Raw genomic sequence first — 22727 nt, forward strand, 5'->3', positions numbered from 1 at the left:
ATTTCTTTGTTGAGATGGAAGAGCTGAAGGTTCTCCCCTAGCTTGCTCCATCTTTTGGCCTCTTATTACCAAACATACAAGCATTGAATGCTAATGCATGTTGTGAGAATTTTATTTTGGGTATTATCAAGAGTATCTCTTACTCTTTGGGTAAAGAACTAATATCTTTAAGGGCGCATGATTGCCCCTCTCAATAAGTGTCACTCACAGAAATCGAATATTGACTTTTCAGTCATCCAAAAAATCTTGCGAGATTTTAAATCATTCGATAAACACTTTGTTGGTTGGTGAGACAATTATTTCTCTATGGATTCTAGATTTGACTGAAATGATTTTAATGTCGGGGAAGGGAGAAGTTGAGATGGTTTCCACTCCAATTCTTATATTTAATGTATCAAATTCAATTTCAAATAATTTTTCTAGATAATGTAAGGATGTTTGCATTTCTCAATTTATTTCTAAGGCCAATAAAACTTTTCTCTTGTTTTTCTTCCCATTTCATTATTATTTCATTAAGAAGTGTAATTAAAGTACTAAAATTTCTTGTAACAAAAAAAAGTATAAAATTTCTAACAAATTTCTTAAACTTGTGCATGAAAACTCTCAGCAAAGAAAATAAGACTCAATTTAGGGAAGAGGTTTAAAATTTAAATAGTTTCCTTTTTTGGTTAAATTAGAGGCAAGGGTAGAAAAAAATAAGATTATTATTTTTTGTTACAATTATTATTAATACTTCCATTTTTCCCTTACAAACTCTTATTTATGAAGGTGATGCAAATCTAGGAGGGAATAGATTTTGACCTTGAAAGTATATTTTCGTTACACATAAGATATTCCATAAGTTGTGTTGATTAAAAAAATATATTAAATTAAAAAAATAATTAATTATTTTTATAATCATTTGATATAACACACATAACTTACGGAATAGCTGACCAACACTTTCAAAATATATAACCAATCAAAAAAAGATTTTTGTGAGAACTGTACCCACTCTCCTTGTGTCAGAGAAATTCTTTGGAAAAGGGCAATGACTTAATACAAATAGCACAAGACATAAACAGGGATTTATGAAGGTGTAGATTTTACATGCATTCCAATCCCACTTCAAGCTCCTCTGACAGAGAGAGAATTTCTCCCTTCAGTTTCTGACATTCAAAGATGCTATTTTTTCAAACTTTGAATGCCAAATTTACTAAAGATTTATGAGCTCATTAATCCAGAAATGGTGTTTTGAATGACCCAATCTTTTTAAGGATTCTTCTTCCAAAGCAAGACCGTTGCTCTCACATCCTGCAAGTTTATACGCTGTTCAGCAAAGAGTTTTTTTTTAAAACTATATTTCATTCTCTTCTATAAACAGAATCAACTATATTAAAAGTACCACAAATCACAACCACTAAGTTCTAATAAAATTACATAAATCATCTATCTTTTGTCATAAAAATCATTCTTAATTTAGATACATAAATTATACTAAAGATCCATGTTAGTGATGAGTGTTATCTTATAAAGAAAAAAATGACGAGTAGTTAAAATTCAAATGAATATTAATGTAATTTAATTAATTAATTGTTAGGATATGTCGTTCAAAATTGATTTTTATTTTGTCTATTTAACCAACATCTCCTTATAATTAGTTATGCATTTTGCAACAAATAAAAACTAATAAATATATATTATCTCTTGTATTATTTAGATTTGGATACATAATATATCATACTTTATAGAGCCTTAGGAGATTAAATAAAGTTATATCATATATCTTATATGATTATTGTTATTAGCGAATATATTTGTTTGTAAAATAAGTACTAACAAACTTAAATTGAAAGTCAATCTCATATACATTATTTGATCCGTAACACTTAAATTAGCCGTTGTCATTTGTCAATGATATAAGACTAGAACAAAAAATGATTTAATTGAAAAATAGTGCATGAATCACTATCTTATTATCAATAAGATTTATTAGAGACAATAAAAATATGATAAATAACTCGAGATAAAATAAAAACAATACTTGAGATAAAATAAAAATAATTAGTATTTATATTCAAAACACATTAATTTGTAGATATGTTAGAATTATACATAATTTATATTAATGTCGTTAATAAAAAACATTAAAGTATTTGAGTTATTTTATTATTCAAATATTTATTATTAGTAGGATTATAAGTTTTAGAAATGTTTAAGAGATTAATAGAGGAAAAAACTTGTTGTCTGGTTCCATGAGAGTTAGATTTTAGTTTCTCAATTAAGTTGTAGAAATGATGACAGTCATACTTTAACAACATAATATTAACTTACATTATTATCATTCCTTAAATAACGAATCATACAATATAAAGGGAAGTAAAAACATAATTTTATGATTTCATAATCAAATTTTATATGCAAAATTACAAATGAAGAATTTATTCTAGCTAATGTATATAATCAAGAGTAAGTTGCAATGACAACCCTTGAAGTTTAACTTAAAATTGCATTCAACACTTAATTTTTATTTAAACAATTATATATCTCTCATACATCGGTAGCTAATATAATATATGCATATAAATTACGGGTGGTTTGTATATGCAAAAAATGGATGAATGATTTTTATAATTTAGTAAAACTCAGGGGTGTCAATATGATTTACTCTAACTAAAAATATAATTGATTACCTTGATATTATAAAATATATATGAATAGTTATAATTAATATTTAACATGTTTATACAGAATTGTTTTAATTCAAAGTAATATTAGAAAGCTTTAAAAATAATTCAATCTGCTCAAGTTTAAGAGATAAATAATTATTTTTCTTTCCTCCAATTGAGATTAAAGGGACATTAATGATATCTATTATTTTTTCGGACTTTAACGGGTATGTCAAATCTTTATTCCTATTTCCTTTGAGGTGGTAAGTGGTCTTTTCAAAATGAAAAGATTTATTCTCTTCTCTTTTTGTTGAAAAGATTTTTTATTCTTGGATAAATTAGAATCATATAAAAAATAATGAAAAAAACAAGAGAATTTAGTTATTTTATTTTATTTTTATTTACATATTGACCATAGATAATTTTTATTCATAAAAAATATTTAAATAAACATTAAATAGTAAAAGTTAAATGTGTTAATAGTTAAGCATAGAGATTGGAAATTGAAAATTAAGTTGTTCAAAATATATGAAGGACTTTTTAGATAGCTATTTTTTTATCAAAGGGTTTTCAATAATTGTGACATTAAAATTTTCAAGGCTAATGATTATTATAGTAAATTTTGGGGTAATCATCCATCTTAGTCACTCAAAATTTTTAATGTTGTCAAAAAATTTGTTCCTCATGGAATTAAATTATCATTTCTATTCCTAATTTTTATAACTAAAACCATGTATGTCTTTCCCTTTTTACTCAATTGTTAATGTTAATAAAGTTGATCATGTATAACACAATTAAGTGTTAACGTGACCACATTTGTCCAATCTCTGCTAGAATGTTATACATGTTATCAACAAAATGTCATTTCCATTAATTTTTGTGGAATTTTTAAAATAAAATGATATTGTTTTTTTTAAATTAAACATTTAGAAAAACAATGTTAATTTTTTGAAAAAAAAAACAAATAAATGAATATAAAACGAGAATGTCTATTGTGATGTCTTCAACCTTAAATAAATGAGTATTATGTGTTTTCCCTAATTACATATAATGAATCCCCGTTTTAAGATGGAGTGATTAAATCAACATATTCAGAATCAATGAAAACTATGGCGATGTGAGCACATATAATAATTCTGATGTAAGCATGTATTACAATTAGGGGTGAGTAGGACTCGACCATAATCGTTCACCCGACTTGGTTTCTTACTATGATCGTGCTCAAATAGGGTCGGATCTCATCAGGTTTAAACTAGACATAGTTAATATTTATGGGGTATGGACAAATATAACTCGGTTCGGACCCGTCCCATGATTACTCACTCATTATGTTTGTATATGTTTCTATTCAATTATGTAAAAAATAATAACATTTCTTTAGTCAAAGAATCATTGATTATCTAATTTTTCAACATATAGACATGAGTAACAACATATTTATATATATCATTTCATATGTCAAATTAAAAAATGTGTTAAACCCCTTAAACTCTACTTCTTTTATAAATATGAACTATAAAGTTTAATCTCATCTCAATCAAACCTCAAAAGCTTTTCTCATTAATAAAATAAGTAATTCTCTTTTCAATTATTTAATAATAAAATATGATGTTTTAATTTTTTTAATCTAACCGTTGATTTATTTTTTTAAAATTATAATAAAAGTAACAATAACATGCAAACACTAATCATCTTCTTCATGAGAGAGGGGAAAAGGAACTGGGACGTTACTGTTGGTTTAATTCAAAATGCTTGAACAATAACATCATCAACCTAAGAAAACAAAAGCTTTAAATAGTTGAATTATGAAAACGTGCAGCACAGAAACATCAGTAAAACAAGACCACCAAACATGTGAAGAAAACATTTATGGTTTGTTTGTTTGAGAGTTACGGGGAAAAGAAGAATGATAGAGAGTTAGGAAAAGGGAAAATTTATTGATTAAGTTCATAAAAAAACGAATTTAAGTTAATAATGGTTTGATATAAAATGTGTCTATTTGCCGACCAAATTCTGGATAATTACTATTTCGAACTATATTTCTCTTATTTGAGATTATAAAATTAAGATGATGGAGAATAAACTAATGACAATGTAATATTTTTTTCATTTTTCTTTCAAAAATATAATTAACAATGAGAAATGGATAATAACATATAATTATATAATATTACTAAAAATATTTAGCTATTTTGACATATTATCTACAAAAAAACCCAAAGTTATGAGAACTTTAAAAGTACACACATTGAGAGTTTTGGAGGGTTGAAACCCTCCAAAACCTTTCCATAATTCCATCTCCTTCATTCAACTCTCAAACAAGGATAAAGTTTTCCAAAACCATAAATTCCCTTCCCCTCCGAGACCCCTCCCAAACAAAGCCTTAAATAAGCAAATTCCTTCAATCTCATGTGAACTGAAAGCATATGCTTTCAATATTTCCTTTTCCAGTAAGATCATTCAGCTCTTCTTGGGTGGATCATCACTTGCTTAAAAAGCATAACAATCATATCTCCAAAAGTCATAGTTATGTATACGAGAATAGTGAAAATCATCACTCTAAGAAAGGATATAACCAATCCCCTCCAGAACCATTAATATGACTATTATGTTTCTACCATTTTGTGAATGAGCCCTCCATAACACTATATTGAATGCCATGAACCAATTCCCTCTCTTAGAAGAAGAATATCATTTCTGTTGCTTTTTTATTATATTTTTAAATATAAATAAATGAATGATATAAATTAAAAAAATTGAAAGGTCAAATTTTAGAATTAAAAATAATTTAACATAGACTTAATATAAGGATCTATTCTATGAATGAGAAAAGTTTAAGGTTTTATTAGGATGGAATTAAAGATGATGGTTCCTATTTGTAAAAAGTGTTAAGTTTAAGGAGATTATATATAGTTTTCCTAATAAATAATTTTAAGAAGACTTTATCTAAAAATGCTATATATGAATTATATTTAATCGAGTCTAAGGTCGGGTTCGAGTTCAAATGTTAACCAATCAACATTTGTGGTCTAAGTTCAAAAAATGATTTGATCAACATATACGTTCGGGTCAGGGATAAGTCTTACACAACCCATGCTCACCCCTGATTGCAATTATAGTGTGACTAATAAGTCATAATATCCTTACTCATCTAATGTGCCATTGTAAAATGATTGTTGTTGTATACACATAAAAAAACTCTAAAAAATCCAAATAAACAATTCAATGTATGTCCATATTTTAAGGGTCGTAGTCAGTGTTATTAGGACCGGACCGAACCGGACGGTCGGACTGGTCAGACCATCACCCACTGGCAAGAACGACCACGTCTTGATAAATAAGCCGTCCACCCTACTGAGTCGTTTTGGGCCATTTGTAATCCGGTCCACCCTGGTTGGACAGGGTTAACCTGTACAACCCAATGAGTTAGACCGGGCGGGCCAACTATCACTTAAAAAAATCAAGAAATAAAAATAAAAAAAAAGTAAAAGCTAAAAGCTAAAACCTAATTACCTAATATAGAAACAAGTGGTCACCCTAAAATATACCCAACAGTAGCAGGTGAGTTTTAAATAACATGTAGGTTCAGCACCGCACAATCGCTCATCGCTACTGTCTCCTGTCACAGAGTATGTTTTTTGGTTTTGTGGGATTTATTAGTGGAAGAGAAGTTTCTTATTTTAGTCTTTAGTGTATGGTTTTTATGAAGTTATTTGATTGAATTATTACTCCATCGCATAATTTTCAGCTTTTATATCAAAATTATTATTTTATTAGTGCATTGCAAAATTAGGACTGAATTATAAGTTTGTTGTTGTAGTTTTTTAGTTTGCGCAAATTAGATATTTTATTTACTCTTTTCAAATGTTTTAAATGATACTTAGATGGATTTAAAATTTAATTTTTATATGAGATAGTTATGTAGGAGAAATGCCTTCTCCATCCGAAATCCTTAGAGTGAATGCGGAAGTCCTTATGACCATGGCTTTGTTCCCACAACCGAATGTGTATGCCCATACATACACCCAAATGGAACATCCATGGTCCAGACCGAAGAAACCCCAAATGAGTTCATGGTGAAGAAGAAGAACATACCTTGTTGAGCCATTTCCGGGATCTCGAAGGTATGAGGGTGCGATGATCTTCCAGATGATAGAGCGCCTTACGGTTTTCCTTTAGTTCTCTCTAGAGGGGAATGAGAGAATACCTTAGTTTCTGAAAAAGGTTCCTTAGGGAGAGAATGCCTTAGCTATTTGGTTATGAGGAGAAACCTCATCCTTATACCTAATGAGCCTTATGGATGGGTGGATAGTGTCATCCTATCCTGGATAACACTATTCTCATCCTACCTTATTCTCCTTAACCTTAACACCTGAAAACCTGTTGCTCTACAAATGGGGACCATAACCCATAAAAGTAACCCCGTAGTGGTTACTACTTTAGTTGCAATAATTCTGATTCAGTCCCTTCATCAAATCAGAAATTGCCTGAAGGTATCTACACTTATTATTATTTCATGACACATATGCCCTTAGCCACCAAATTAATTACTTAAGATCATTTTATATTTTGGCTAATTACATAATGGCCATAACACAATTATAGAATTATATTTGTGACCCATAAATTGTCAGAAATTCCAACAATAGAAAGCCAAGATGCATGAAAAGGGAAAGACAAACATGATCAGGTACTTTTGCAAAAAAATTAACATCAACATGACACAATTTTTTTTAAGGCATGGGACAATATTTTTAATGACAAAGCATGATATTATGACATCATCCGGTTGGACTGGATGGTCTAACCGATTAAACTGATTAAAACTTGTACGAAACCTCTTCCGGATTAATATCTGGCTCGTATTTCATAACATTAGTTGTAGTGTTGATTAGTAATCATTCTTTTAGATATTTTGATTGTTTTAAGGAGGGAAATAAATAACATATCTAAATATCCACTAAAGGTTTTACACGTATAATCTTGAAGGTCAATTCTTCTTGTAGAATGTTAGAAAAATGGCTTTTTCAAAAGTTCTAAAAAAACACTTTTTAAAAACATCTAAAAGCTCTTCTGAAAACAATAATTTCTACAAGTATTTATAAAAAAATGATTTTCTTTAAAAAAAAGTGTTTTTAAAAGATATATATTTTTAAAATATGTTATTAAACAATGTTTTTTAAACGTGTTTTTGAATATTGTTTTAAAAATCAGTTTTCTAAACCAAGTTTTAAAAAAAATGTTATATTGAAATTGTGGGTATGAAATGGATGATTTATTTTCTAAAGTGATTTTGGTTCTAATTAAAAAAATGAATTGATCTTGAAGGCCAATTTTTATTGTAGAATGTTATAAAAATGATTTTTTTTTTCAAAAGATCGCAAAAGCTCATTTAAAAATAATAATTTAAAAAGCTCATTTAAAAATAATAATTTAAAAAGCTCTTTTTAAAAGTATTTAAATAAATGATTTTTTTTAACAAAGTTTTTTATAAGATATATTTTGTTAAAACATGTTAAACGATGTTTTTTATCATTGTTTTAAAAAACTGTTTTCTAAAACAATGTTTTATTGAAATTGTGGTTTTTAAATGAATAATTTGTTTTCTTGCTTTTAGTTATAATTAAAATATGAAATAAATTGGATATTAATTCAATCCGTGAAAATGAATTATGAATAAATTGAAATTCACCAATTAAGTTTAAATATAGATGAATTAATTAATTTAAAATAAATTTTAATAAATTTATATGAATTTATAAATAACTTTTGATAGACTCATAATGTCTATAAATAAACTTATAATGCCTAAATTGAAATATAGATTAATTCATTCCTTTACTATCTTTACTTGTAAAGGAAACGAAACTTTTGTAGCTGTCATCATTTATATTACAGTTAACTCTAGAAGGAATTTCAATTTTAAATATGCAATAAAGAAAAAAATATACCTATTATAACTTCTTATTATAATATTTTTGTGGGGCACATGCCCCACTGCCAAGTACCATATATGTGGTTCCTCCTTCATTACATGTTAAAAGTAAATTACTAAAAATTAAGTATAGTTGAGGCAAGTCAAGTTCTACTCAAATTCTCTACCAATAAAAATTTACATAACATATAGGAAAGGGGAGAAAGATATTTGTGAAGATATATTTCTAGAGAGAGGCAATACAATCTTCCCTCAATAAAACATAAATATATTTATCTTAAAACATGTCTAGTTGAATATGTCTTATTTTATTTTTCTAAAAGAGTAATATTTATACATTATTAGTATAAAAATTTATACATATTAGATGCATACATTTTATAAAAGAGAAAAGAAAATAAGAAGAGTGCATCTTCCATCCAAAAATGTATATGGCTCCACCATTTTATTCTCATTGATCAAAAAATTAAATTTATTACATATATATTAAGATTTATTTATACATTAATAATATAAGAGTTTTTACACTATCATTATATTATACGATCCATCGTTCATTTTTAATCACTATTAACTTTTAAACAAAAAATATACAAAAATAATACATTAACAATACATAAATCTTTACGACATATATGCATAAATTTTAAACTCATATTAAATTCATCTTTTATTTTTTAACTAATGCTAATAAAGGGGTGCATATACATCTTAGGACAGCAGCTCAGAAAATAAGGAACAAGACAAAAGAAAAGTAAACAAAAAACTGAACACATGTAATTGTGGCCCACGTTTACTATTGAGACCGTGTCTTTGTCTTAGCACGTCGTTTTCGATTGTTTGTGGATTAGTCATTAGATTAAAGCAAAACCACTTAATGTTTTACGGTTCTGGTTAGAAATAAAAGAAACCAGCACATAGGTACGTGTATGCATTATAAACTTAAGAACCTTAGGCGCCAGTTGTAATATAAACCAATAACAGTACCCAAAGTGGTATTATACTAAGTTTATAGAATATTTGGTGGTTTTAGACTTTTATTTTCACATGTTCCCCACTACTATAAATAGTACTTTTTATTCTTTCACTTTCATCCTTAATCATTAACACAATACAATACAATACAATCTTCATTTCTTTGATCCATCTTTGTTCTCAGTATTTTAATCACTAGCAATATGTCTAGCACTGTTGGTGAGGTTATCAAATGCAAAGGTTAGCAATGGCATCATCATCATCATTCTTGTTTCTTATTCGAAGTTATAGATCATAGATCATAGATGATAGTGATATATAACATGCAATCCCTTCATGCTATCAATTCTATTAATCTTTTTGTTATTATTATTATTATTTATTTTTATTACTTTCCCCTATGATTTTTATGACCACTTCTGAAAGGAAAAAAAACAATCTGTTATTTTTACTTATTACTATGACCCTTTCCTGTTATGGATCCTTCTTTTGAAGCTCCATTTTGGGTTGTTGTTTTTCTTTTATGTCTTTATTGTTTTTTTTTCCACCTATGATATTATATGTGTTCATGATTATATGTTTTGATTGGTGCTTTTGAAATGTTGTAGCTGCTATTGCATGGGAGGCAGGGAAGCCACTGGTGATCGAAGAAGTAGAGGTGGCACCACCACAGGCTGGTGAAGTGCGTTTGAAGATCCTCTTCACTTCTCTTTGCCATACTGATGTTTACTTCTGGGAAGCTAAGGTAACATTATTTCATTTTCATTTTCCTTTATACCGATCAACAAGTCGTTAGTCTAGTATCTTAGTTATCCAGAAAGACCAAAATGTTAAGAGTGTGATTTCTGGGAGAGACACTTGTTGGGAGTGGGAGTAACAACCATGTATCTCGAGAGTGATTAGTTTATTACCGGGTGAGGGACTACTATCAGTTTTTTTTTTCCTTTATCCCACAATTAATTTAGGACATGGATAAACCGTCCTTAAGAACCCTGTCCTAGGCTAATGATAATGATATATTGGCAAATAAAAGAAATTTAAAAAAAATAAAAAGTAACAATCTGATTTGCTTGGAATAGATAATGAGATACTGTTTGAGACAAATGATCTATGTCCATTAATTTAAGCATAATTGACATGTTCATTTTTTTCCAATGTAAAATTAAACATAGTCATTAGTTTCCTTTGTTTGTTCTAACATGGTTTTCTTTCCCCCCCTCATTTCAGGGCCAGACTCCATTGTTTCCTCGTATCTTTGGTCATGAAGCTGGAGGGTATAAAACTATAAATCATAGCCCTATTTATACATATTTTGTATATTCCTTATAATCAGTAGTGATACATTTAATTGATCATGTTGGCATGATGTTCATAATTCAGGATTGTGGAGAGTGTAGGAGAGGGTGTGACTCATCTGAAACCAGGTGACCATGCTCTCCCGGTGTTCACCGGAGAGTGTGGAGAATGCCCACATTGCAAGTCAGAAGAGAGCAACATGTGTGATCTTCTTAGGATCAACACTGATAGGGGTGTCATGCTCAATGATGGAAAGTCAAGGTTCACTGTTAAGGGACAACCTGTGCATCATTTTGTCGGAACCTCGACATTCAGTGAATACACCGTGGTCCATGCGGGATGTGTTGCAAAGATCAACCCTGAAGCCCCACTTGACAAAGTTTGTGTTCTTAGTTGTGGAATTTGTACAGGTTTGGAACATCCTGCCTTGACATAGCAATATATATATATAGTCTTCAAGGTTCTAGTTGTGATAATCATTTTATTGCTTTTATCGAAATTGCGCCCGTAATTGGGGTCATGGAGATCATCAAAATCATGATATTGTGGCCGCCGCAATTGCCATAATTAGAACCTTGATAGTGTTGGAAAATGCAGCATAGTTGCTAGCAATTTTTTCCCCTCACCATTCAATTTCATTCATGCTTGTAGGTCTTGGTGCCACTATCAATGTTGCAAAACCAAAACCCGGTTCCTCTGTTGCAATTTTTGGACTTGGAGCTGTTGGCCTTGCTGTATGTGCATCCTTTTGTATGCGAATTGTAGTTTTATAGCAATTGATAAAGGGAGACATTAACTCCTGTTTTTTCTTTTTAATCCAAAAATTTTAGGCTGCTGAAGGGGCAAGGATTTCTGGTGCAAAAAGAATCATTGGGGTTGATTTAGTTTCATCCAGATTTGAAGAAGGTAGATGAATTCTTCTTCCATCAAATGTTTAAAGATTCAGCACAGCATAAATTCAATGACCATTCACTTATTGATTGTATTTCTGATTTTTTACTTGTTTTTATTCTTATTGGCAGCTAAGAAATTTGGGGTTAATGAGTTTGTGAACCCAAAAGAACATAGCAAACCTGTTCAAGAGGTTAGTTCATAAATAACATAATGAAGTTTATAATATACTTGTCCAACAAGTAGTTCTAGTTTTTGAGACTGATATATATATATATATATATATATATGAATGTTGGTGTATAGGTGATTGCTGAAAAATGAAGTTTATAATATACTTGTCCAACAAGTAGTTCTAGTTTTTGAGACTGATATATATATATATATATATATATATATGTGAATGTTGGTGTATAGGTGATTGCTGAAATGACAAATGGAGGTGTTGATCGTGCTATCGAATGTACCGGAAGCATCCAAGCTATGATCTCAGCATTTGAATGTGTTCATGATGTACTTAAACCAAAACCCAATTGCTCAAGTTGTTCTAAAAATGCTGACATAAAACTTTCTAAGGAATAACTTTGGTTTCTTGTTCTCAGGGCTGGGGTGTTGCTGTACTTGTTGGAGTGCCAAGCAAAGATGTTGAATTCAAAACTCATCCTGTGAATTTCTTGAATGAGAGGACTCTTAAGGGTACCTTCTATGGTAACTACAAGCCCCGAACCCATCTTCCCGGGGTTGTGGAGAAGTACATGAGAGGGGTAAGCTTATATATTCAATTACATTGTGCAGTTGTTTTGGTAGAAACAAACAATAATACTTCATGATGTATTTTACTAAATTTTGTGTTGCCAATGTGATTTTTATCTTATGGTGATGTTTCAGGAGCTGGAAATAGAGAAGTTCATCACTCACACAGTTCCATTCTCAGAGATTAACAAAGCTTTTGATTTAATGCTGAAAGGAGAGTCCATCAGATGTATCATCCGCATGGAAGAGTAAAACTATTGAACAATGATGATGAAATAGTCCCTGCTGTGGGACTATGTTCTCTTTCTGGTTGTGAAAAGAAAAATATGAATTTGTGTGAGGTTTGAATGTAGTGAGTGACAAGGACTTTTGTGTTTGTCTAATGTTTGATCAATAAAATGATGTTTTTATAACGTTGTTGCTGTTCTTGAGGTATTTATTTCCCTTGATTCATTTACATTGCTTTAAAAAATATATCGTAGTGTTAAAACTTACCAAATCAGAATCATCTCCAGTTCCAGCTTTGGAAAAACAAAGAAAAAGCTGTTAATGTATTTTGATTTTTCTCTGTTTTTTTTACAGCACTTTCCTCTTTAGTAGTATGGGAGAGGATTTTGACTAGGCTTAGGTGTGTGCTTTTTTCATACACTAATTATGTCTGGATTTTGCCACTAAATTGACTGTTTATTTAATATCTTAATATTAATGGTGTAACTTATAACTCAGAAGTTTTATCAACTTTGTACATAAGTCAAGTATTCAACAGATTTATTACATTAAATGAAATGAAATAAAATAAAGCAAGCTTTTGATGGAAATCCATTTTAGCATTTAATCAAAAGCTTTGTTAATCTTCAATAATGAAATTGAGTATCTGGTTATCTTTAATTCTCTGAGGGAACACATAATTCTTTCCATCAAACCTTGTTTTCAATTTGCTGATGTTCATGATCAGAGGAAGTAGTTCCTACAATAGTGCTACTAGAATTGCCTTGATCTTCTGTAGCATGCAAATTTTGATCAAATTTCTCATAATTCTTTGTTTTTTCTTCCTCAATGTGTAAATCATCTTGAATTGATAACACCACTTCCTTTTGTCCAAAAGGGTCAGCCACAATGGTTTCCTTTATTTTCTTATGCTCATCAACATGAATGATATCCATTTCTTGAGACTTATTCTTCTTACTCTTAGAATTTCCTTGATGAGATTCAGCATGCAAACTGTGACCAACTTTCTCTTCATTCTTACCTATTTCTTCCTCAATGTGTACATCATCTTCAACTGATAACACCACTGCTTGTTTTCCAAAAGGGTCAGTCACAATTGTTTCTTTTATTTCTTTGTGCTCATCGACACGAATGATGTCCGTTTCTCGAGTTTTCTTCTCCTTACTCTTCTTAATAGAGCAACATAGAGCAAATGTCAGCAGTGAAAGTAGCACAAGGCCACCCAAGGAGACAAACACAACCACTATTACTATAGGGTGGTTATTCGGAGAAGGTGATGGTGGAACTGGAACCGGGGCTGGAGGTGGGAACACATGTGGAGGAGGAACAATAGGATGAAATGGTGATGGTGGAGGGTATAGATGTGGTGGTGGTGGTGGTGGAGATAATGGATGAGATGGTGGCGGGTGCGGTGGTCGGAATGATGGAGGAGGGGGAGGATAAAATGAATGAGAAGGTGATGGTGGAGAAGGGTATTGAGGGAAGTTGAAATGATTGGGTTGAGTAAAGGCCATTTTGGTTGTTATTTATGTAAATTGATGGATGTTTTAGAAATCAGAGATTCTATGTGGTAGATGCAGTGGCTTGGGTGTAATAATATTGTGAAATTTATAAGAAGCATTTGGGTATGACTTTGTGCATGGATTTTTGGTAACTTGACTCATGTCCTAAGTTTATGAAGGGTTGCTTGCAGTGGAAAATACTTATCACAACTTGCTTATCTGGTTTTTTGCTTTTGTAGTTTGTTCTTCTTCATTTTTTGGATTTTTTTATGTATAGACCGTGAAAGATTTACATTGGATTAACGTTATTTAGACACTAAAATTTGACACATTTCACTGTAGGAAAAGAGAAGGGTTTTTTTCGTTTATTTTACGATTTCATTCTCTGTTTCCTTAATAAAAAGTGACAATTCTTGATATCAAAATTTTAACATACAAGTAACACCACTCATTATACATCATCACGAGAAAAATACTTAATTCTTATATTTTTAACTTAAATATATATTTTTATAATAAGTAACAAATTGAGTGACACACAATGGAAAATGTGTTCTCCAAAGAAAGAGATCTTAATGGTTAAATATCTATCAAAAAACAAATAGAGAAAATATTGAGAATTTAATCCATAAATTATTCTCTTTTTGAAAAACACATTAGGATATGATTTGATGGAATATTTTTTCCAATAATTTTAATCAAAATAATAAAAATATTTTCATAATTGATTTATTATTTTTATATATTATTAATAAACTTATATTTTCTCGTGAATATATATACTGATGATATACTTTAATAAAAAATAAAATATTAATAATTTAATATATTGAAAATTCTCATCCGTTACACTCTCATCTGTTATACTAATATATATTCAAAAGTTGTTATAGTTTTTAATCTTCTTAGTCTAGTATCATATAAATAAGATGATGCAGAGACTTACTTGAAAATGGAATGTTGGTGGTTGAGAGATAACTTGATTATACTTTGTATTACTTTATTTGAAAAAGAACTACATGAAATTTTACAAAGTATTCAGGAACACATCATTATCCTATTGATTAAAAAAATCATCATTAAATTTATAATCTTATTATTATTTGATTATAAAATAAGAGTAGTTTAAAACACACATTATTAACATTTGATTCTAAAATAACTACAAACAAATAAAATTAAATAAATATAATGGTTGTTAAATTTCTTAATCTACTACTTTTAATATTTTGTTTGTTATATTTCCTATTATTACTATTTTAATATTGCAATAATAACGTTGCAATATTAGAATCAAGCACTAAACCCTAAACAAAATATATTCATAAAGAGTGTTGTCTAACATTAAAAAATAAAAAATAATTCCAACAAAATATAAATCAAAATATGCGTTATAATGCATACAACTTTGTATATCTGATAAGTGCCAAAAATACCTAATTTTCATGCACTTTTCATGACATTTATCCTATGCAAATCAGACAAAACCAACTTAATTCAACACTTTTTAGATAAATTGTCATATTTTGATTTTTTTTATTTTTTCCACCGCTTTTCCAAATCTTGTGTAAAGTTTCTAGGAAAAATGAAGAGAAGAAAAATAATCAAAAAATACATAGTCAAGCAATGAGGTGTCCACATAAGCCATTTTGATGCACACATGAAGCTGCTCACTAAGCAGCCTGGCGTGGACATTTAGCACCGCCCATGTGACCTGACACCAACTTGGCTCGGTCAAGCAGAAGCTTTACACGGCCAGACTCAAACCTGACACAAGCCAACCTGCTGAAGCAGGCAGCTCAACGTACACCTTGGGACCGCTGAGTTGGAACCACACACCTAGACAGAGTAGGACAAACTCCTCAAGCAAGAAGCTCAACATTGACACATACGTAGCCAGGAAGGCTGGACCCAACAAGGAGTCAACTTAAATTAGCCACCAAACAACCTTGACATCATGCATGACCTTACTTGACAAGGCCCCTGAGCACTTTTAGAGTAGCATACAATAGCCTAGTCAAGTAGCTCACAACTAACTTTGGTGAGTTAACACCAAACAACTGACTAAGCTGCTTGATCATTGACTAAACCCATGCTGAAGGGTTTGGTGCGCCTAGCATGGGCAAGCAGGTGAGCCAGGCGGTGACCTAGTTGCCTATAAATAAAGCCCCCATTCCACCCATTGGGACATCACATAACACTTGATTTCACATTCATTCTTCATTCTTATTCTTCACTTATTCTTCTAGAAATTCTAGTATCGGTTGTAATCTTGTTCTAGATAATTTTGTTGTAAATTTTACTTGAAATTCAATAGGAGAAAAAAGATGGCAAATGCGATACAAAAACATAATTTTGTAATCTCATTTGGATCCAAAAGCATCTCATCCTTGGATAGATGGCTCATGCTCCTAAACATTGATTTGGATTATGGTGTAATGTTATTTCTTCTCTTCAATTGTATCATCTTTTGAAATAAATACATTCAAGTTATAACTTTTGGTTAAATTTTGATTCTTTCTGAAGTTCATACTGCAGTTTTAGCTTGATCACCTCAAACTTTATTTAAAGATCCCAAACCATAGTTGAGTTTTAGTATTTTTTTTTGTGATTTCCTATTTTGTAGTAAATTTTTGTAATTTTCTGTGACGGAAAGTTTTTGAGCTGCTACCGAGCCCAAATTCGTCCGAATTCGGCCCACAAACATGTTTTTGAGTTCCATAACTCGGAATCGAATTCCAATTTCTCCATTGGTTTTGAAATATTATTTTGATTCAAGATAGACATCAAGTTCATCCAGAACGCATTTCTAAATATTTTTCACTCTGAATTCTGTGTTTCGAAGTTCTACCCGTAAACCAAAATCGGGAGATTTTTAATATCCGGCCGAGAATAAGCGCGCAATATCAAGCATGGTTTAATCGCGAATGTTTTGCTGAAGATGTCAAATCACTTTCATGAGTGAAGCTTGCATGTCAAACAAGCAAAAGTACATACCTCTTACACAAAATCCCTTAAATCACTCATCTGCCTCTTACACAATCCATTTTTTGGAAAAACCTTTGGTCTTTCCCCTCCCCAAATCTGATTTCTTGTCCTTAAAAGCCAACTCCTAGCTTAGAGAAAAACCCTTGGCATTTTCACTCTTCTTCACTTTTGAATTTCTAAGAACTTCAAGGTAGTTCTTCATTTTTTATTTCTTCATCTCTTAAGATCTAACCATTAGATGTTTATGAAATTTTTGTATGATATTTATATGTATGTTATGAACATTTTCAACCGTTGATATTTTCTAATAATCTTCCTAACTCTATTTATGCTCAAAACTCTAAATATGCGCTTTCTTGAACTTAAAAACTAACTTATTTTTCTCATTCTAAACCCACTTCTAATCTTAATTCTATATTAAGAACTAATATAATTTTATCTACGTAAAGAAATTCTCTAATTATTACTTCTTAACAAAACTCTACATGCAATTACTTGTTATCCAAGTAAGTTAAAGGAGGGATGTTACATAATTCGTCCTATGACCCGGAGAAGGAGATGGAGGTTGAGGAGGAGCTGGAAGCTGAAGAGGAGGATTGTGTAAAGTTAATATGCATAGAGGACTCCATTGAGGTAGTAGACCTCTCCTCTAATTCCGAGAAGGAGGAGGATCCGAGCAAGTATTCTAGCTCACCCGTGGACACTAGAGCTAGCCGCTAGAAACCATTTCCATTTATCCCGTAAACCAAAATCGGGAGATTTTTAATATCCGGCCGAGAATAAGCGCGCAATATCAAGCATGGTTTAATCGCGAATGTTTTGCTGAAGATGTCAAATCACTTTCATGAGTGAAGCTTGCATGTCAAACAAGCAAAAGTACATACCTCTTACACAAAATCCCTTAAATCACTCATCTGCCTCTTACACAATCCATTTTTTGGAAAAACCTTTGGTCTTTCCCCTCTATAGGGTACTTTTAATGTGCTGAATGACTCAACTTATTTTGTATAGTTCCAGTTTAGGCGAAGATTTCATTCCGTATTGTATTTCGTATTAACGTTTCCGTTCTTTCAATGAAGAAGTATTCAAAGATATGTTGAGTTGTTTTTGGTTACCATTATGTAACGATTTTTGATTTTCCACAATTTATGTTACATAAAGTGATGTCCCGAAAAGGAAACAAATATAAGGAAACAAGTTTTATTTTGCATTATTAAAAAAAATTTACCCACCTTTGAGCAATTTTTTTTGGAGTAATTTTTGTAGCATTACAACATGGGAGTAATTTTCGGGGCGTTACACAATAAATTCAAGTTATTACTTTTGGTTAAGTTTTGATTCTTTATTGTATGATATTTATATGTATGTTATGAACATTTTCAACCGTTGATATTTTCTAATAATCTTCCTAACTCTATTTATGCTCAAAACTCTAAATATGCGCTTTCTTGAACTTAAAAACTAACTTATTTTTCTCATTCTAAACCCACTTCTAATCTTAATTCTATATTAAGAACTAATATAATTTGCTATTTTAAGCAACTTATGTTCAAGGGTAAATGATGTTAATGGAGTCTGAAGTAGGGTGTGACAACCTACTCCATTTTATCTACGTAAAGAAATTCTCTAATTATTACTTCTTAACAAAACTCTACATGCAATTACTTGTTATCCAAGTAAGTTAATTCTTATTCTAATAACTCTTTTTTCAAAACAACTATTAAACATATTTATATAAGCACATACACATCCACACACACAGATATATATATATATATATATAGTCCTATGTCTACCTAAGCAAGGTGCTGAAAGGAGGGATGTTACACAGTCAGTTACAGAAATGATATTGTATACAATTAATCTATTGTTAGTTACATTTTAGAAGCCAAAATTATTAGGCATGATTGTCTTTGAATATCTTTTAAAAAAAAGTGTGTAATCATTATCTTTGCTATAATATGTCTATATGATTATCTTCTATTATGAAATTGTCTTTGGCTTGGCATAACCCTATACTATACTATAAGTGAATCTTGAAAGAGATGCAAATGTAAAATAGTAAAGTGTTAACTTATAAATTTTATTTGTTGACAAAGAAAGAAACCTTGAATCAAAGTGCAATTTAATTCATAAATTGTATCTTTGTGGAAATGAAAAATACACAATCATAATGAGTGATCTAACTACTAACTTTTATTTTGAGTCAATTACTTTCCGCAACTAACATTTATTTTCTGTCATTTACATTTCTGCAACTAACATTTATTTATTGCTTTATTCTTTATACCAATCCTTTGATACCAACCTTTCGTAAGAAATGGTATGATTAACTTAATAAAATGAGACCAACCTTTATGGTATGGTTAAAAAGAACCCGAAAATGGAGTAAATAAATAAAGTCACTAAATAAATAAATATCACTCATTATCACTCGGGTTAATTTGCTAAATTTATACCATTAAATAAGTGTTGGAATTTATTCCACAAAACGGAGATGATATGAAGTTGTTAATAATTCAATAAAGTTAAGTTTTTGATCAAATGTAATATTCTTGAAACCATTATGTTAGCGTTGGAAATCCTATCCAACAAAGCCGAGATGACGAACAAAGAATAAACTAGTAACTAAATAAATCAGAAACTTGCCTAATCACTAAGCATTGAAAGCAGAAAAAAAAAGTCTTTCAACAATATCTCACGATTGCTTTTAATAAAATAGAGATAGAAGAATCAATTACATGATCTCAATAAAATCAAATCCAAGACATATTGTTTTTCAATAATTTTAATAAGAGTAAGATTGTTATTATATTAAATTTAGATAGGGTTTCATTTTGTTTTGTATTATTGGATTTATATACAAGTTCTTGAATTTATAATTGATCTTATGTGTAACTGTATTAATTTATGGTCTGAAATATACGTTTCAAATCTGTGAATATTAATTTTAATACTATTGTTTTATCTTATTTTGTTTTTCTTAAGGATTTGATGAACCATTAAGATATGATATTGTTTCTAATTTGTTTGAAAAACACATTAGGATAGGATTTGATGAGATATTTTTAATCAAAATAATAAAAAGATTCTCATAATTGGTTTGTTATTTATATATATATTTTTAATGAAAAGTACTTATATGTTCCCATAAATATATGTACCATTGTTATCATTTAATTAAATAATACAATGATAGTAATTAAATATTCTACAAACTCTCATAAGTTACATTCTCATTTGTTATACTAATATATATTCAAAAGTTGTTATGGTTTTTAATCTTATTAATCTAGTGTCTTTAATATTTTATTTATGTTATATTTTAGGAATCCAATAATCACATGTCTCTCGTGCAATGGATACTTGTAATAGACATGGTTTTTCATAATCACGCTCATACATGACCCCCTAATAATATTAATAATTTCAGTTTAATATAAATTGTTATGATTGTTAAATTTCTTATTCTACTACCTATAATAGTTTGTTTATGTTATATTTCCTGTTTTTTGTTTTTAATATAGTAATAGTAACATTGCAATATTAGAAGCAACCACTAAACACTAATCAAAATATACTCATAATGAGGTAGAATTATCAATTAAATGATCAAAATAAAATCAAATCAAAGACATATTATTTTTTAGTAATTTTAATAAAAGTAAGACTATTATTATATTAATTTTATATTATGGCTCATTATGTTTTATAATATTCGATTTATATTCAAACTCTTGATTTTATAATTGATCTTATGTGTACATATATTAATTTTTAGTTTAAAATATACTAAAAATATCTCAAATCCATGAGTATTAATTTTAATACTATTGTTTTATCTTATTTTGTTATATTGAAGAATTTGAAAAGCTAGTAGGATGAGATAATGCTTCTTTTTGAAAAAACACATTAGGATAGTATTTGACGTATATTGTTTTTCCACTAATTTTAATCAAGTTAATACAAATATTCTCATAATTGATGTGTTATTTTTATATATTCCTAATAAAAAATATTTATATTTTTCCGTGAATATATATACCATTATTATCATTCGATTAAATAATATAATGGTAGTAATTAAATGTTTCGAAAATTCTCATCCGATATATTATTTAAGCCCTGAAATCATAGTGTTTTAATCTTCCTAATTTAGTATCTTGAATATTCTATTTACATTTTATTTCAAGAATATTCATAATATGCATTCCAAAATATTATATTTTTGAAGGCAACCTTAGTTGGATTAACTACATCTTGTAACGTGGATAGAGTTTGGCTATTGGAATGCATGAATGAAATTCCCTTAATTACTCTTATATCCCTTCCCAATAACTTTGATTTGTTAGTTGAAATAGACTTAATGAAAGAAGGGTGATCATTTCCTTCAATCATGATGTCATTAATGCCATGCTCTAGGTTCCCACGGGAATTGCTCATAGAATTACAATTATTCTCTTTAATGCTAATAATACACTCCTTCGTAAGATAAGTCATATTTTGAAATTGCATTCCTTCTTATTATTGGTTAATGCATCCAGATTTATAGACTTTGAAACCCCTTTTTCCATCCTCATACGTTTCTTGTTGCCTAACTTTTGAATTTCGCGGGCCACCTTAAAGTTAGACATTACAGTTGAAACGAATTATTCTCTTGGCCGTTGACCAAGGAGGAAAATAGATTAACATCTCCCAATTTAGGCAACACTCATTATAGATATATTTTGTTTGGGGTTTACTGCTTGCTTCTAATATTGCAATTTTACTATTATAATATTAAAATAGTAATAATAGGAAGTATAACATAATTAGAATATTAAAGATACTAGATTAAGAAGATTAAAAATCATAACAGTTTTTGAATATATATTAGTATAACGAATGAGAATTTTTAGAAAATATAATTACTATCATTTAATTAAATGATAATAATGGTAGATATATTCACGGGAAAACATATATAATTTTATTTGGATTATATAAAATAAAAAATCAATTGTGAGAATCTTTTTATTACTTTGATTAAAATTTGTAGAAAAAAAATATTTCGTCAAATCCTAACCTAATGAAATTAAAGAATAAAAATTAATTCAAACAAAATATAAATCAAATATGCGTTATAATGCGTACAACTTTGTATATCTTATGATTGCTTTTAATAAAATAGAGGTAGAATCATCAATTATATAATTACAATAAAATCAAATCAATGACATATTTTTCCAGTAATAATTTAAAAAAATACTGTTATTATATTAATTTCATATTGTGGCTTATTATATTTTGTAGTATTCGATTTATATGAAAGCGCAAAGTGTCAAGGATTGCACTAGCAATGTTTTGCCTATGTTTTGATGAATTAGTTGTCTTAAAATAATGACCGCTTTTTCTGCAAAATCAAAGTTAAAGTGCAGCGGAACAATATGCAGAAAAATAATAGGAAATAAAATGGAAGAGATAAGGAGAAGAGAGTACACAAGGAGTTTTATACTGGTTCACCTTCTTGTC

The 22727-nt window shown here is 29.4% G+C and overlaps 2 protein-coding genes across 2 annotated transcripts; one reads left to right on the forward strand and one right to left on the reverse strand.

Annotated features, from left to right (window-relative positions):
* On the forward strand, positions 9648-12911 carry LOC109344336 (alcohol dehydrogenase 1). Its single transcript, XM_019583081.1, has 10 exons — positions 9648-9798; positions 10167-10303; positions 10786-10832; positions 10939-11264; positions 11506-11588; positions 11685-11760; positions 11877-11938; positions 12163-12258; positions 12348-12509; positions 12634-12911. Exons 1-10 carry the CDS (start codon positions 9762-9764, stop codon positions 12748-12750), a joined length of 1143 nt encoding a protein of 380 aa, XP_019438626.1. The 5' UTR covers positions 9648-9761; the 3' UTR covers positions 12751-12911.
* LOC109344337 (glyceraldehyde-3-phosphate dehydrogenase, testis-specific-like) lies at positions 13170-14298 on the reverse strand. The gene is made up of 3 exons (XM_019583082.1): positions 14231-14298; positions 13702-14179; positions 13170-13668 (listed from the first exon to the last, which is right to left on the reverse strand). Exons 1-3 carry the CDS (start codon positions 14238-14240, stop codon positions 13416-13418), a joined length of 741 nt encoding a protein of 246 aa, XP_019438627.1. The 5' UTR covers positions 14241-14298; the 3' UTR covers positions 13170-13415.

This window comes from Lupinus angustifolius, chromosome LG03 (genome assembly GCF_001865875.1).
Source record: "Lupinus angustifolius cultivar Tanjil chromosome LG03, LupAngTanjil_v1.0, whole genome shotgun sequence".
Taxonomy (NCBI): domain Eukaryota; kingdom Viridiplantae; phylum Streptophyta; class Magnoliopsida; order Fabales; family Fabaceae; genus Lupinus; species Lupinus angustifolius.